Here is a 16,768-nt window from a genome sequence, read left to right as displayed (position 1 = left end):
AGGTCGCTCCTCGCGTCGGTGTCACTTCGGCCAGTGACGAAGTGCTACAGGCTGACCCTGGATGAGGTGCTACAAGCTGACCTAAGTTGTGGTCGAGGTCGCCAAGTCAGCGGTAAAGGCAAGTCATAAAGTTGGCAGTAAAAGCAGGTCGCCAGGTCGGGGTAAAGACGAGCTGCAATCTGGAACTCCAAATCATCACTTAGGTGGTGTCTAGGTGTCATCTAGCTATTCTAAGATGCCATGTGTCACAATGTCATTGGAGGGCCAAATCCACCCACATCAGATACCTTCTATGAGACTTGAAGTAGTCGCATTGTTTAACAATTGGGAGAGAACCTCCATGCCGATTATAAATAAATAAGGGGAGAGTAGATCTCCTTGACGAAGGCCTCTTTTGAGATGAAAGTGGTCATGGGCTTCCCCTCCTAATTTAATGGAAAAAGAGGGAGTGGAGATGCATTGATGTATTAGATTGCACCAATTACTAGGAAAATTCATTTTATGAAGAGTCTCTTGTAAAATCCCACCCCATTCTATCGAAAGATTTCAACATGTCAATCTTGAGGGCTATGTATCCCTTAACTCTTTTATGAGCTTTCGTCATATGTGCAACTTCCATTACTAGAAGAATGTTGTTGATAATTTGCCGCTCCTTTAAAAAACCTGTCTGAAATGGTGAGATAATCTCCTGCAACACTAGTTGTAATCTCATGACTAGCCATTTGGAAATGATCTTGTAGAGCATGTTCCAAAGGCTAATCAACCTGTAACTAGTTGCATCCATTGGTTGGTTGTTCTTTGGAACAAAAGCCAAGTTAGTATTATTTATCTCCTTTGGCAAAAGCTCAAAAGTGAAGAAATGGCACATAATGCTATAGATATCATTTCCTATTGTGCTCCAGTATTGTTGGTAGAAGAAAGTTATAAATCCATCTAGGTCCGGGGCTTTATGGGGGTGCATCTACTTCACAACTGCTGAGGCTTCCTCATAAGTTGGCGGCTGCATCAATGAGCTCACATGGTTGTCTTGAAGCTGAGGGAGAGTGAGATTGTCTAATGATGAGGGATCAAAATTTCTGTCCAATCCTCCAACCTCTAAAATGGTATTCTTGAAGATTTCTGCTATTTCGGCCTTGTTGGAAGTCCAGGTATCATCTGATTTCTTCATCCATTCTATATTATTTTTCATATTCTTGCGGTTTGCAATATGATGAAAATTTTGGTGTTCTTGTCTCCATCTCTTAGCCAAAGCTCCCTAGATTTCAACTTCCATAATTGCTCCTCTTATTCTTGTACATGGAGATTTAGTACCTTTCAGTCTACGTCTGAGCCTATGCTCATTTGAAGACTAGAGATGTGACTTGAGAGCCTTTGGAGCTAGGGTTGTATGAGACCAAAACTCTTTTTGTTCCATTCTCGTAGGGATTGTTTACATTGTTTCAGCTTTGAAGTGATTTGATAAGCTAGGGTACCACTCATATAATTTCCCCATATATCAGAGATGATCTTTAAACAATCTGGATGCTCAGACCAAAAGGGGAGGAAGTGAAATTGAGACCTCCTGCCATTGGATATATGTCTGTGGATAACTTAATAGGCCCATGATCTGATTGGATAATTGGGAGATGGTGAAGAACTGCTTAAGGGAAAAGGTGTGTCCAGTTTGAGGTTGCTAGAGCTATGTCTAATCTCTCAAGTACTTTTGATGGTCCTGTTTGAGCATTAGACCAGGTAAAAGGTGGGCCTATAAAGTCAAGATCCATTAAATTGAAATGATCAATAAAACTTTTCATGATTTTGGATAACCTTGGAGCTGAGTGACGAAAATTTTTTTTGATCTTGATGAAGATAAATGTCATTCATGTCTCCCAAAAGAAAGCAATGAAAGGGTGGTATTTGATTGCAAATTCAATAAATATTTCCAAATTTCTTTCCAATGCTGTCTTTGTGGATGGCCATAGAACAAGAGTAACTGCCAGGGGTGATTAGGAGGGGAATTTTCAACTTGTATTCTTATAAGGTTCGCTTGCACTTGCAATGTTGTTATTGCTAAATTATTATTCCAGCAACATAGCAATCCTCCTGAAAGACCTTCTGATGAGGGCTGATCGAAGTAATGTGATTAATAGTGGAGGTGTCAAACAAATTAGACAACACGGACATGTCCCATGAACCATCTGAGTTCAAGAAGTATCAGTTGGGTGTGGTTGAGGTATTCCACCCTCAATTGCTGTACCCATGGATCTTGAAAAGCTGATATTGAAGATCCATCCCTTATCAACCATAGCAAGTGAGGTTTTATTTCAAAGAGCAAACTATGCGCCATTAAAAGCTACATTGACCTATCTTAGCTAAGAAAATGTTGGCTGCTGGAAAATACGCTTCCTTAATGGCACTACTCCAAGTGTTGTTCTGATTGGTTCCCAACCTCCTTGGCACTGTGCAAATATGCTTGCCACCAAAAAATTCTTGAGGGTTTATCCAACTAAAAGGGAAAATTGTTGGGAAGAATAGCATAAGTCATAAAGTAATTTGGGATTGATTGTATAAAAGATTGAACAAGGGTAGTTCAACCAGCTTGTGAAAGAAGTTTAGAGCTCCAAGAGTTGATTGGAGAATGTATTTGATCCAATACTTCCTTTATGGAAACTGATCTTTAGGGTTGAGACCTGATGAGGGGTAATTTAGCCCGACCTGCTAGCGCGTAGATACGTGGAAGCGATCTACTGATTGGATGATGACTCGGCATTCCCTGCCACCTCAATAAGCCAGGTCAGCTCGGGTATCTCAAGCACCTCGACCAAGACCAAGGTTCGAAAAGCTCGTGATGGCCCGACCTGCCGAAGTGACACATAGCCAACTTCTAGAAGCTAGCCAACTGTCTTCGACCTCTCCAAGGTCACACCACATGTCTGCAAAGCCTTATCCTTATCCTACCCGGATCAGACGAACTCGATAAGCCTTATCAGCTCACATGAAGTCCACCTCCAAGTGCAAAACGGACTCCTAACAGCACGGGCCGAGAATCTCAAAGGTGTTACATAAGATGTATGACAACTTGTCTATATAAGGGCCTCAACCCCAACGTTATAAGGTACACACGATTATTTGATCACTAGCCTTCTAGCTTACAAGCCTTCAATTTGCATACAGTTACTAATTAAGCATCGGAGCACCCATACTGGGTAAGTCACCCCAGGTCCTCTGAGCTCACTTTTTTGCAATTCAATCGGCCAACCAAAGGAATTGACGTCCAAACTACCCTCTAGCTAGGAGCAACCAGATCGTACACCATCAAGACCCACAAAAGAAACCAAGTATTTAGAACCTTTCATTTCTCACTTGAAGAATCTGTGGAAGAAATTTTTCTGGTGTGGCGGTTCGTTTTGGCTAAACATCAAACTGGACTTTCCATGATTAATCTTGTGACCTAGAGGAACTCAAACAACGTACTTGTTATAATGCTTTGACTTGTTGGATCTCATTCGTCAACAAACAACAAATGAATTATAAGGAAGAATAGCATTCCTGCATAACTTGATACCCTCTAATTGTTGTAAGAGTGAGGACTGTCCTATAAATTGGGAACCAATTGATTGAACTATGTTTGTTTTACTTGCAATTGCTTCTTGCATTTCCAACAAAATGAATTACTAGATTTTGATCTTCACATAAACTCGGAGTACCTTTCCCATCTTGTCTTCCAAAAGAGAAGGGATGTTTTACCCCTTGCAAAATCCCAATCTATATGTGCCATTTTCTATTTTGGAGAACAAAGAATTGCCCTGGTTCGCCGTGTGAAGGAAAAAAATAAAAAAATAAAAAAATCCTGTTAACTCGTTTATTTAAGAATACAAGACCAGCCGCTGCTTGTTCATCACATGAAGACAAAGGTCTCTGACTCTCTGGAATAAAACCCAGCCTTAATAGTTTTGAAAACATATTTGCCAATGCTGCTTAACCACTACTACTTGTCCTCCGAAGAAAGGGTTTCAAAAATTAATCCTGTGGTTCGAATGGTTAAAAAACTAGATTGAGCACCACCGCAGACGATCCGGAGTGGTCTGGCGTATGGTTGCATTTTTCCTTTTCCTTTTTCTTTTTAAGCAATTTTTTTGGTAGAATTTTTTGATGCCATTTGGGCTTGCATAACTCAATAATGACAAGCAAGATCAAGATATGATACCAAATTTAGGCAAAGAATTAAAAGAAAAAAAAAAATGAACAAGGTCTCTTGGGAACTTATGATCAGTAATCCTTAAGTAAGGTCTTAAGGGACCAGTTTTACAGTTAACAGGACCCAATGGTACAGGAGTAAATTAGATGAACATCTGTTTTTACTGAAAGCGCCTCATATCTGCCATGTGCCCTCAAGTGTATATCAAGCAGTTCCCCACCAAAAAGCATAAAGGGAAAGAAACCTACAGCTGGACTACCTTGCGACCTTGATTTCAATCTCTAACCTTCTGATGTTAAAAAAGGGAGGATCTACTTACATCTCTCGGCCCACCAAAACTGTTGGGCAGCTCGTTGGCACCACCACCCATTTCTTTTGTAAAGGAAACAACCGTAGGGCAAGAAGGGACTTAGAGACCGAAGAAGCCCAGCTCACTGGCTCTTTCCTTCTCAAATGTCTCGAAGTACTGGTAGATGATCGTGACTGCAAGCAGAATACCAGTTCCGGAACCAATTGCTCCCATGAAATCTGCCAGCACTGTCAATGCACCAATGCACATGCCTCCAAAGGCAGCCGCAGTGGGTATGTAGCGGTTCAATTCCTTCTGCAAATTCGACTCTCTATGTCCGGGCATCACCATTTGTTGTTCCTGCTCATGGGAAAAAAACATGTAAATGGCACAAACACGTAGTCCAAAACATACTGTTCACTTGTTCAAACTTCGAGACCATTTTCATTATCGTTTATAGTTGCACCAATACACATAACGCATGCTTTAACTTAGGGTCCTACAACATCATACATCAAAACCACCATGAAATTTTGAACAAGAATCTCAAGTAAAAAGTCCATAAATACTCAAAAGTCAAACACTGTTTAACTTGGATAAGATTACCAAAACCCCAGATATAAATGATGTACTTTGAAACCCAGATAAGAACACACAAGACTCAACAGCGTCTATAACTGTTTATGCTTATAAATTCAAAATAAACCAAAAAACATCCACACAATTACGAAAACCAAAGGCCACATAACAATACCTTCAACTGCTTGGCTACATCTCTAGCAGATGATCCAGATACTTCAATCCAGGTTTTTGAGAAGAGTGCACATGCTGATAGCATAAACACAAGATAGAATAGAGCATGAAAAGGATTTGCTGCCATATCTTCCAAGCTGAAAATCACAATGCAAATATTGGAACATAAGACTCGCAGTAAAAAAAGATGCACAAAAGGAATCCTCCACACTGCTAATACACTCAGGATGTAAAAGAATTAAAATTAGTAACCACCTTGATGGTGCAGTGATGTAGTAGGCAAGACCACCAACAGGGATAAATTGACCGCCTGAATATTCAGATTCCTTCCACTTACCTAGCAGATTGACGAAGAAGTTTCCACTGTACCTTCTGTACAGAAGCTGTATGGAAATAAATAGCATTAGAACCTCCATAATGTTAAAACAAGGAAAATGACTCCAAATTCCAGACTTGAAGAACAAAATTGTCTTCCTGCTTTACCTGAGAAATAAAGTAAAGGTTGGACACAAGTGCAGATTGTAGAATAATGGGCATATTGGAGGTGTAGAACAGCTTGATTGGGTATGAGCCTTGCTGTCCACGAGCATTCTTTGACCTCACAGGCAAGACAACACGGAACCCTTGGAAATAGATGACAATAAGGAAGATCAAGACTGTAGCTAGTAGATTGGTCACATTCGGAAGGTTCTGTCGGTAGAAAGCCTCACGAAGAGCACGGACTTTATCAGTCCGGGTTATCAGCAGATGGAACAAAGCAATAACAGCACCTTCAAATTCAGCTCCACGACCACTATTAATAGTTGTGGGGCTAAAAGCCTTCCAAATGATGTTCTCACTGCAGAAAGAAGCAAAACTGTTTGGGTAAATGTCCACAAGAATAATATTGCAGCAGAGTAAAAAGAAATACAAATTAGATACTCACCAAATATTGGTTGCAATGAAAAGAGAAATACCAGATCCTAGACCATATCCTTTCTGAAGAAGTTCATCTAAGCAAATAACAATGATACCGGCAAAGCAGAGTTGAACAATTATGAGGATGGCATTACCAACTCCAAGTTGGCTCACGCTACCATACATCCCAGATAGAACATATGCAACTGCTTCACCAACAGCAATAAGGATACCCAACAGCTTCTGTGCACCATTTCTGGAGGAGGAAAAAGGCATTGTCAAGCACACTGCTATAGCACAAACCCAATTGTCAAGACAATGATGTACATATTATTGCATATGTCAACACCTCTGAAAAATGTGGCATTTTTCAAAGATAGATCAGAACATGAATGACTGACACTATCCATTTCTCAAAAGAAAAATGGCAATTCTGAAGGCCTCAATCTAAAAATAGAATTGCTAAAAGTCAAGAATCCTGTTAAATTGGAGCTTTGCCAACATTTTCTACTTTGACAAAAGTAGAAATCACTGTTTGTAAATCAGGATGAATTCCTTGTGAAGAGAAAGAAGAAGATGAAGAGTTTCAGTAATAGAGAAGAAAAGAGAGGAAAGAAAGAGTGGGACACTAACCAGAATTGAATTAGTTCTGGCTGCCAACCCCTCATTATATTTTATACTTAACTTAAAAGAATGAAAGATTACAAGAATGCCCTTAGTAGGGCGGCTACTTAAGTAGCTAAACAGTCACAACTTAAAAAAATAAGTTAATGGACCTAAAGCCCAACAACTTCCTAACTTAACAACTTAAAATAAGAATAAAACTGGGCCCAATAACTAGAAATCAGGCCAACTCAACAACAAATATGGTACTGGTGGCTCTTTACTATATCCCTGGTAGTATTTATAACCTGTCTCAAAGTTTAAGCATTCTGATGCTCATTACAGCCTCTTTAAATTTTCAAAATTGTTATAGAAAACAGCTTAGCAGGGAATGTTAATAGAAGAAGGACCAGGAAAAGAAGAGAGGCATTTCTTAATCACATGAATCCCTATAAAGATCAGGTGGAAGCATTAAGGTGGAGTTTAGAAGTCTGAATATGTCTAAAAGTAATTAAGTGGTTATCACCCTTTTAGTGTGTTTGGTTATGCCCAAGGATTAAAACATCGACACGATACGGGGCATATCGTATCGGTATCGACCTCACTGGCACAAAATACGTCACCACTGGATACTTATCCTGCAAGTTGTGTGTCGGTCCGATACGCTACTGTATCGGTGTGTATCGTATAGAATCGGGCGATATGCACTGATACGCCAACGTACCGCGCTTTCGCGTCCATACCTTCGTCTGACAACTACAAACCACGTCTCACTTTTAAAAAATGAGGCTGGTGTGATTCGAACATAGAACTAAAGTCACCCAACGGCCAAGAGCATATGCCTCTTCAACCACCAAGCCACTTACCACTTTTTGATAATAAAAGAAATACATCAACCTATATCAGCATTAAAGTCTAGTAGTCTACATACAACTCAAATAAACAATATATACTAATATTCAACAACTCCAACTATAAATTAAAAAGAATAATTTTTAAAATTAGTATTTTATGAACAATGGAATAAATAATTTATAAGATCTACATATATACCAAAAAGTGATTTTTAATTTCAAGAAATTTATACAAATAAATTTATTATATAGAATAATTATTTTAATACTTAAAATATACAAATTTGTACATTATATGTATATTCAAATTTTTATAAATTATTAATTAATATTTTAATCTACATTAAATAATAACGTATTTACTATTTAAAAAAATAAAAATATTATTTACAAAATATTTGAGAATATGACATAAATTAAATTGATTAATTCCGCTAATCTACATTTATATAAAAGTAAAATAATTTTGTATTAAGAAATTTTATAAAATAAAAATATTAATAATGGAATAATTATTTTAGTAATTAAAACTTATGAATTATCATATGATATATATCTTTAAAATTTTAATAGATTTGATATATTTTAAGTTAAGATTATATATTTTTTATAAATTATTAATTAATACTTCACTTTACATTTTATAATAACATATTTATTTTTTAAAAAATGAAAATATTGTTTAGCAAACATTTGAGAATTGATTTTTTTGTTATTGTTAAAAAATAAAAATAGTAAAATAGAAATATTGATATAGTAATTCAAATAGAATATAGCATACATTTTGTGCCTTGGACTTTAATAGAAAATAAAATAATAATGGCTTTGTGCATGTATTAATTTCTAAGAATCTACATAATATGTCTTAGATTCTTGATTGATGCACTATCACTAAAATTGCATAATATCTATGCATCTCGCTATATTAGCTGTAACACATTTCTTCATATATACCATTAAAATATAAAGCTCCTATGTCTTTATATATTATTTATAATTATTTTGACATTAAACTTAATATTTTTAATATATTTATGGAATTTTTGTGCATTTCCAACTTAATATTTTTAATATATTTATGGAATTTTTGTGCATTTCCCTGGTGTTTCCATATTTTCTGTCCATATCCATGTGTTTCCCAAGCATATCTGTATCCATATCCATATGCAATTTGTCTGATATGATACCCGATACCAATACTTTGGTCCTTGGTTATACCTCTTGTAGGACCACTTGTATCTGAAATTTGCTCTAATCACAAGTGACTTAATCATCACTTGCTCTAATTAACAAGTTACTGAGTTAGATGAGCATCAGAAGTAGAATATTAGCTAGAAGCCTAGAAGAAAGAGATAATTGTTACTTACAAAAGGGCCCGGTCTTCACGAACACTATTGTCCACTTCAATGATCTTTGAACCAGCCAAAAGTTGCATCACCAAGCCAGATGTCACAATTGGGGTGATGCCAAGTTCCATGACAGTCCCACGGTTTGAAGCAAGAATGACACGCATCCAATAGAATGGATCTGCTCCTGTTGTAGAGTGTATGCCATAGAGAGGGAGCTGACTGCACACTAGAAAGATGAAAAGAGAGATCACAGTGTATATCACCTTCTCTCTGAAGGGAACTTTGCGGTCAGCACTCTGAACTTCAGGTAGAAATGACAGAAATGGTCTGACAAGATGCAAAACTCTGAACCCTCCTCCCATTTTGAGTTGACCAAATTAAACCAATGCAACCTGAGGCCAGACATTCATTAAAAGGAATATATATATTGCCATCAATTTGGCATAATGTCATGCTTAAAGCCTTAAAAATACAAATTCAACTCAAACAAAACATGATACAAGAAGTTTTGTTGTTATCATTATTATGGAACCCAAATACTTCTGCAGTCCTGTCAGAAATGGAGTTATAGGAACAACAATAAATTCAATGCACAAGGAAAAAAACAGATATCCAATCTTCAATATGAAAAATGCATTGAAGTAGACTAAATGATACCCAGAATCCTACGTTTTCCAGAAGAACAGACAAGTAAGACTCAAGCAGGTAGAATTTATTCAACGACCAGATATAAGAATAACCACACATTGTACAGAACCAGTAAATTATGATCATGGTCATTGCTCGTAGGAGGCATGTACAGAGAACACTTAAATTATCACGTATAATTCAATCATACACGGAACAAGAAGCAGGGTACGCCTATCCACCTAAAACTAGGCATAGATTAACATATGCGTGAACGCAAATCCATCAACTTTGAAATCCTAGCAAGGCAAGTTTATTAGATTAAAAGCACCCGTTGATTCACAAATGCAGACATACACATCCATTCTAGAAAAGTGTACCTTTGAATTGGTCAAAAACTGAATAATAGAACAGTTATGTGTACATTCAGCAGGTACCTTTCCAGAGAAGTTTCTGCTAAGGCAACAACATCAACTCAATAGACAAACCAGGAGATCAACAGCCGCATGCTGCATATTAAACAGATCCACAACATTTCCCTCTGTCTACACATTTATTTGAAAAAAAATGGCAATTAACACAAAGTTGAATCCGATTCTACAGCAATTCCATTATAGGAATTACAAGCATCTCGTATTTATAGACTAACGCTTACAAACAACTCCCAAGCATCCGATTTCCAGATCCACAATCAAATTAAAAAACAATCCATCTCCGTGGAACAGTAAATGATACCATAAAAGCACGATGTGAGAAGAAACTAAAAGGAACAAAAAAAAAAAGTAAAATTCGAGTACAGATCTACAAATCCTCGAACCAAATAAAACAGCGTTGAGTACGATTTAGAAGCTCACCCTTTGGAATCGAAGATCTGAAGCCCTAAGAGATCTGACGGAAATGATATTCCGAAAATCAGCGCCAGAGATCGAAACCCTAGGGATTCTCCCAAACCTTCCCGGATCGAAGAGACGAAGAAATAAAAAAGAGAAATGAAAACCCTCGCAGGGTTTCAGAGACCAGTCCAACTGAAAATCATGCCGAGAGACATCTGTCGAGAAGTAAAAGTCGACTCTCTTTTTATATATCTGACACGTGTCTCGGTGCCACGGAGAATAGCCCAATGGAACCTCGCTACGTGTGAAATCGCATGACATGGACTCGAGTTGTCGAACTTCATCATTTTTTACTTCGCGTACAGTTGTACCCCTGTATGTGGATTAAATTACAAAGATACCTTCAACCTTGTCAGAAACTCAAAAAATATCCAATAGGAGATTTATCTAGCAGTGGGTCCCATCAGAGCTCACGCAATAAAATTGGACGGCTGTTCATCTCTACGGGCCTGCTACCTGACTCAGAACTAGAATTAGTGCTTTGATTATTAACACGTCATTTCTAACTCATGCAATGGACGGTTTTAGTGCTTCGACTAACTGGCAGCTTTTGACTGGTCTACTCCCAGTGGTCGGCTCCGGCCCCGGAGCTCCATCGATATGGTTCGGGTCAGTTGGAGTAAGAAGTTCCAACTTCCAAGGAGACTAGGATAGGAGAGCATTCAAAAAGATGACGGGTTGTCGGATCGGATCGGACCAATAATTGTCGCACATTGCAAACTGGGAAAACTGGGTCAACGCTGTGGTGGGTGTGGGTTGGACGAAAGATTTCTTTTTCTTTTTATGTATGTAGATATAAAAATTAAAAATAGATCTTTTTTATTTATATTACATGTGTTGCCTAGTGGCTTGCACGTTCCACTCACCAGATAAATGGATTAAAAATTGTTTAGACTTATATGGCGCCGTTCGTAAAGCTACGTAAGTGTATCCAGTGTGACAGTTATTTATCCATCGAGGGAGATTGGGTATCAAGGTGATATTCCAAATAAAGCGAATTTACTGTGGGTTTCATGTAAATTTGGGATACGATTATAGAAAAAAAAAAAAAAAAAGGGAGAATGACGGTTCAGCCCAAGGTAAGAATTTTTAGGCCCAACTACAGTTGGGTGGGTGTCAGTTCAGAGTAGATGCCGATAGTGGTGTATTAAGTGGGGATTTTTGACATTTTGAATGTTTATAATTCTACGGTGGAAATCAGAAATCTGTACTGGGTATGTCCATATTTCTCTGAAGAAATAATCAATGGTAAATTGGTAACCACAATCTTATGAAAAACTATGACCGTTTTGAACTTAGCTGTTTTGAGAACCTATGTGAATGACACTTAATCATGTAGGTAAATCAGTATTTACCCTTCAAAATCTGGAAAATGAATGAGAATTTAAACATCATGACTTTTCCTGATTGGTTGGAAATTTAGTTTTAAAATTGGGTATAGTTGGCATCAATTTGAATGTGGAATTGTGGATGAGAGGTGACCCATACTGATGTTTTCCATAAATATATGTTTAGTAGTAATGAAATTTAGTCTTCTGGCTTTTAACTAAACTAAAGACAGCATTTGGGGAGAAAACCTTGGCTGTTGAGGACCAATAGCCTAGGCTGCAAGGTTAAAATATCAATATAGGGTGATATGCCGGTAGGGCATATTGGCCTGTATTGATACTGTTTTTATGTATTTTTTTATTTTTTTTGAAACTAGTTCAGAGGGGCCGGTTTAAGGCCAGTCTATCCTCTGAACCATTCGTTGACCTGAAACACCTCTGTAGGGGTATATCGAGAAGGCTCCAATAAGATATATATTGGCCAATACAGACCGATATGTGACAAAATTTTAATCCTTGCTAAACTGTTGATAACCTTCTTGGGCTCAGCATCTAACCCATTCAAGCCTATATTTAACTTTTTGCTCGAAAGAAAATGGAGTTCAATTACTCTTTTACCCCAGTTCCACGGTAACGTGCCATGCCCAAGAATGCTCCCAACAGCCTAGGCTATTGTCCGTGCTTCTGTTTCGGAGGGCTTTTATGTAGCGGTTTATGGCATGGTAAGGTAGGCCTTGCATGGAAAGCCATAAAAAAGCCCAAAAATACTTATATTGAATTGAGAAATTGAATTTCTGATCAAACTAATTGTTCGTTCAACTCGGATAATGGTTTTGGGTTTTTTTATTTTAATTATTTTTTTTATTTTAATATGCCAATCTGTTTATGGTCAATTAGCATCCTTCCATTTGAGGAAATGCAGGTTTGAACCTGTAGAAGGCAAGCTCTCTACATTGTAAATGCCAGTGGGCCCATGTACATTCTTGCTAACCCCACTTATATATAGGGGCCAAAGCTAATTCAGTGTTTTAAAAATGGAACCGTTTTTCTTTCAAGGTGGCGAGTCAGTGGATCAATCATATGGGTCAATCGGATCAACTTGTATTATTGTGTTGCATCCGATTTCAGAATACATCAACAGTAGGCAGTAGGGTGTTCTTTTTTAAGTTGTTATTTCATTTGAGCCAACAAAATGTGGTTTCTTCATAGCTCAAAAATATTGTAAGTTTGTTCACATAATATATTACTTGTGTCCCCAACAACACCACATTGTATGTTTTGGGTTTTATTTAGCATTATTGCAATTGTGCATGGGCATATGCCATGCACACATGTAGAAAAAGATGAAGGCCCCTTTCTCTTTTCGGTGAGTTACTTATCCGGGTAAATGCAACTATCTAGGTAACTGAGAAATACTTACCCAGGTAATTGCATTTACTCATGTTCTTTTATTTCTCAGGTAAATAAAGCAATGACCATTTTAACCATAGAAATCCATTATTAAAAGGGGCATTTTTGTCCCATTCAAATTTTGACAATTTTCCCCTTATGTGGGAAAGTTATTTAATCCACCTAAGATATGGATATCACCAAGTAAGTGATACCCAGGAAAATAAACTTTCCCTAATCCCCACATAAACCTGAAAAAAGAACATGGGATCCAACTGAGCTCCGCCCCTGTATGAGTCCTCTTTAGCATTGAGTAATTAGAATTGAACATTCTAGATGCAAAGATGCATCCAACGGAGCCAAGAATATTCTATAGGCTCAATTTGGAAGGAGTGCAAATGAAGATATATAGAGTGCAAAACCTTATATTTTGTATTAATTTGCATGTATTTATAGTGTACATATTTGCATTTGTACTGTTTCCAAACTAAGCCGTAAGAGAAAATAGACATGTATTTTAAATGATTTAACAATAAACATTATAGAATACAAAGGTAAATTTGGAATTAATGATTAATAGGAAAATTCTGGAACCCCACTAACCTAAAATACTATAAATAGGGGTCGTCATACCTATTTTGGGGGACTTGGAACCTAAAATACCACCTCTTCCCTTGGTTCATATTTGAGATGGACTATCCTTATCCTCACCACTAGGCTTACACCAGGAGGATGACAAGTTGATAACTCTTGACATTCAAACGGATTATTTTTGTAATATGAGTGGAATCAAAACAATGATAACTCTAGTTCCAACTAGTCCAATGAATCTTTCTTTTGCCATCTGAACCCCCCACCATAAATTTTTTGAGACTTTTTATAAGTCTTCACACACCCTCTTAGGCAACAAGAAGTAGGGCATGCAATGGGTAAGAATTGCAATAGCAATAGACTTCAATATGATCTCATAGAAGTTGTTCCTTCCAATTGTTTGTTTTCCTTTGAACACTCTCAGCTAAAAGAATTAAAAGATTGCATTTTGATCTACCTATTGTTGGAGGAATCCCCCCCCCAAAAAAAAAAAATGAAGGCTTTTTTCACCTTTATTAAGTGAAGGCTTCTAGCCAAGAATTTTTCTGAAGTCTTGGGTGTAAATTTGAACTAAAAGTGGTCTAGATTTGGAAATATTCATCTATTGACCAAAAGCCCACGCATATAGCTTGATTGCCTCTATGGTCTTCCTTCCTTCCTCCAAATTTACAGCGGTAATGGTGTACCTATCATTTGCAAAGAAAATATGTGAGATTTAAGGCATTTCCTATTCAACTTGACAATATATATTTGATGATCATAAAATGTTGACTTATGTATTTTGATGATAACAAATTCATTTAAAATACTAACGAAGTGGTGTTAAGTATGAAGTTGCTCCAAGTTACTCCTATTGAGCTATAAAATTTGACGAACTACTATAAAGTATCAAGCTTGGAATGAAATGCGTTGGACAACTGTCAATCAACTAAGTGATTCTCCAAATACAATGATTTTCTATCAAGAGTTGAAAGGAATGAAGCATCAAGTTCCAGTACTTTGAATTGTGTGTATTGTTTAAGAACTTTATGTAAATCATTTGCATGAAATGCACTCTATCTATCTATACTATCTATAAAAGTGTGAATATGTGCCTTTGCCTTCTGGAATTTCATTGGACAAAAAATGCCCCATCTCTAAAGTTTGAATAAAAAACAATAAAAGACAATTGATATTTTACATCTTCATTTAGTAATGCTTATTTAATAAAAGACACAAAAGTACTTCTTTTGTTCAATAATTAGAAAACAAGTTATAGCAAAAGTGTCATTTTACATTTGATGCTTTTATACTTTTATTAAAAGTGTGAATAATGGGTATGGAACTTTTGTTTACTAAATTATCCCAATTTTTTAATTTGGTCCTTGTCTAATTTTAAGGACGAAAATGTAATTTAAAAAATCAATTTTCTCCTCATTAAATCCCTCACACTAAGTCTCATATTTAAAGTATTAACTCCCATTACCATTAATTTAATCATTTTTTACTAGAATGCCCTTATTTTTGAATTTTGTTCCTCTCTTATTATGATGACACAAAATGTAATTTGAAGTACTGCATTTCTCTTCATTCAATTCCCTCTCATTAAGTCTTATGTCAAGGTATTAACTCCCATTCCTTTATTAAATCCTACATTCAATATACTATTTTTACAAAATTAAAACATATAAATTTTATCACTTAGATATACATTCAATACTTTTAGTGATATAAAATACATGTTTTTTTAAATTTACCCAAAATGGAACAATTTTTCCATCATGGTGGTGAGTAAGCAATTCAGCCATATGAGTTAAGTGGTCTAATCCATGATGTCATAATTAGATAAAAATCTTTTAAAATATGAACAAATAACAAATATAGAAAAATTGGGCACACACACATGCATATATATATATATATATATATATATATATATATATATATATACATTACTCATATTAAAGAAATAATAATTGATTTATTGATGTTGGAAATAAAATATAAAATCTATAACCAACCCAAAAAATGAAATTGTCTTCTTGGTGGCAAGTTAACAATTCAACCTTTTCGGGCCATATGTGTCAATCATTGATTTCCTAATCCAATAATAAAAAAATTAGAAAAATACAAAACAAAAATATATGAAAAAGATAGAAACTCTATAGAAAATATTTGGACACATATATAATATTTTATATTGATCATATTAAAAATTAGACATGATAAACAAGAATTATTTTTAACTTTTATTGATGATATAAATAAAATATAAAATTCAAAATTAACCCAAAAGTCAAATTGTTTTCCTATTTGGTGGTAAATCAATTCAATATTTCAGGTCAAATGCATCAACTTGTGAAGTTATAATTAAATAATAAAGTTATAAAAAGATAAAAACACAAAGTATACAAAGATATATATAAATTATGTAGAAAACATCTTGGTATATCTCTATATTAATGAACCATAATAAGTGTGACAAATAAGAATAATTTTATAGACAAAGAAATATAAAAAATTAAATTGTATAAAATTTTGGAAACATATTATATACTATCATCATCACAAAATTTGGTACGTGCAAAGCATATACACAAATATTAGTATGCTTAAATGTGACTAAATTCTGTTGGCCTAACTTTATAGACCAATGACTAGAATTAGGTATAGTTCTTAGGTGTTCTTAAACTCATTCATGAACTTAAATGTAAAAAAATAAAGTTCAAAAACCTAAGAAAATGTTTTTCTGAACCTTTGGAATCAAAATCTTAAATTTTCGAAGGTTGAGAGTTGTTAGTAGTCGACTAACTTAACAGTAGAGACTAATGTCACTCATAAGTCAACTACCTATGATAGGCGAGGCTAGTGTCACTAGCACATTACTCAATAGTTGTTTATGTCTTACAATGAGACTGAGCATTGTTGTATTGGACCACTTGATTAACAGTTGACTATTAGGAGGAAATAGTTGATTACTAGAGAAAAAAGTCCGTGTACATAGTAATTGACTATTAGCTTGTGCTAATTAACTACTTG

At 35.7% G+C, this 16,768-nt stretch overlaps 1 protein-coding gene across 2 annotated transcripts; it reads right to left on the bottom strand.

Moving 5' to 3' along the window:
* Positions 1–4,234: 4,234 nt before the first annotated feature.
* LOC148847788 (uncharacterized) lies at positions 4,235–10,603 on the bottom strand. 2 transcript variants are annotated; one of them, XM_088949036.1, is made up of 8 exons: positions 10,404–10,602; positions 9,987–10,094; positions 8,941–9,314; positions 6,145–6,372; positions 5,703–6,057; positions 5,475–5,602; positions 5,221–5,356; positions 4,235–4,826 (listed from the first exon to the last, which is right to left on the bottom strand). In XM_088949036.1, exons 3-8 carry the CDS (start codon positions 9,282–9,284, stop codon positions 4,587–4,589), a joined length of 1,431 nt encoding a protein of 476 aa, XP_088805162.1. In that variant the 5' UTR covers positions 9,285–9,314; positions 9,987–10,094; positions 10,404–10,602; the 3' UTR covers positions 4,235–4,586. The 2 variants fall into 2 exon arrangements, with proteins under 2 accessions (XP_088805162.1, XP_088805161.1); XM_088949035.1 differs by lacking the exon at positions 9,987–10,094 and having other exon boundaries at positions 10,404–10,603.
* Positions 10,604–16,768: the final 6,165 nt, after the last annotated feature.

Source organism: Nelumbo lutea, chromosome 6, assembly GCF_056320005.1.
Source record: "Nelumbo lutea isolate HS-2025 chromosome 6, American lotus-T2T, whole genome shotgun sequence".
Lineage (NCBI taxonomy): Eukaryota > Viridiplantae > Streptophyta > Magnoliopsida > Proteales > Nelumbonaceae > Nelumbo > Nelumbo lutea.
Note: the sequence above shows the minus strand (reverse complement) of the source record. Positions and strands in the feature narration are given on the sequence as shown.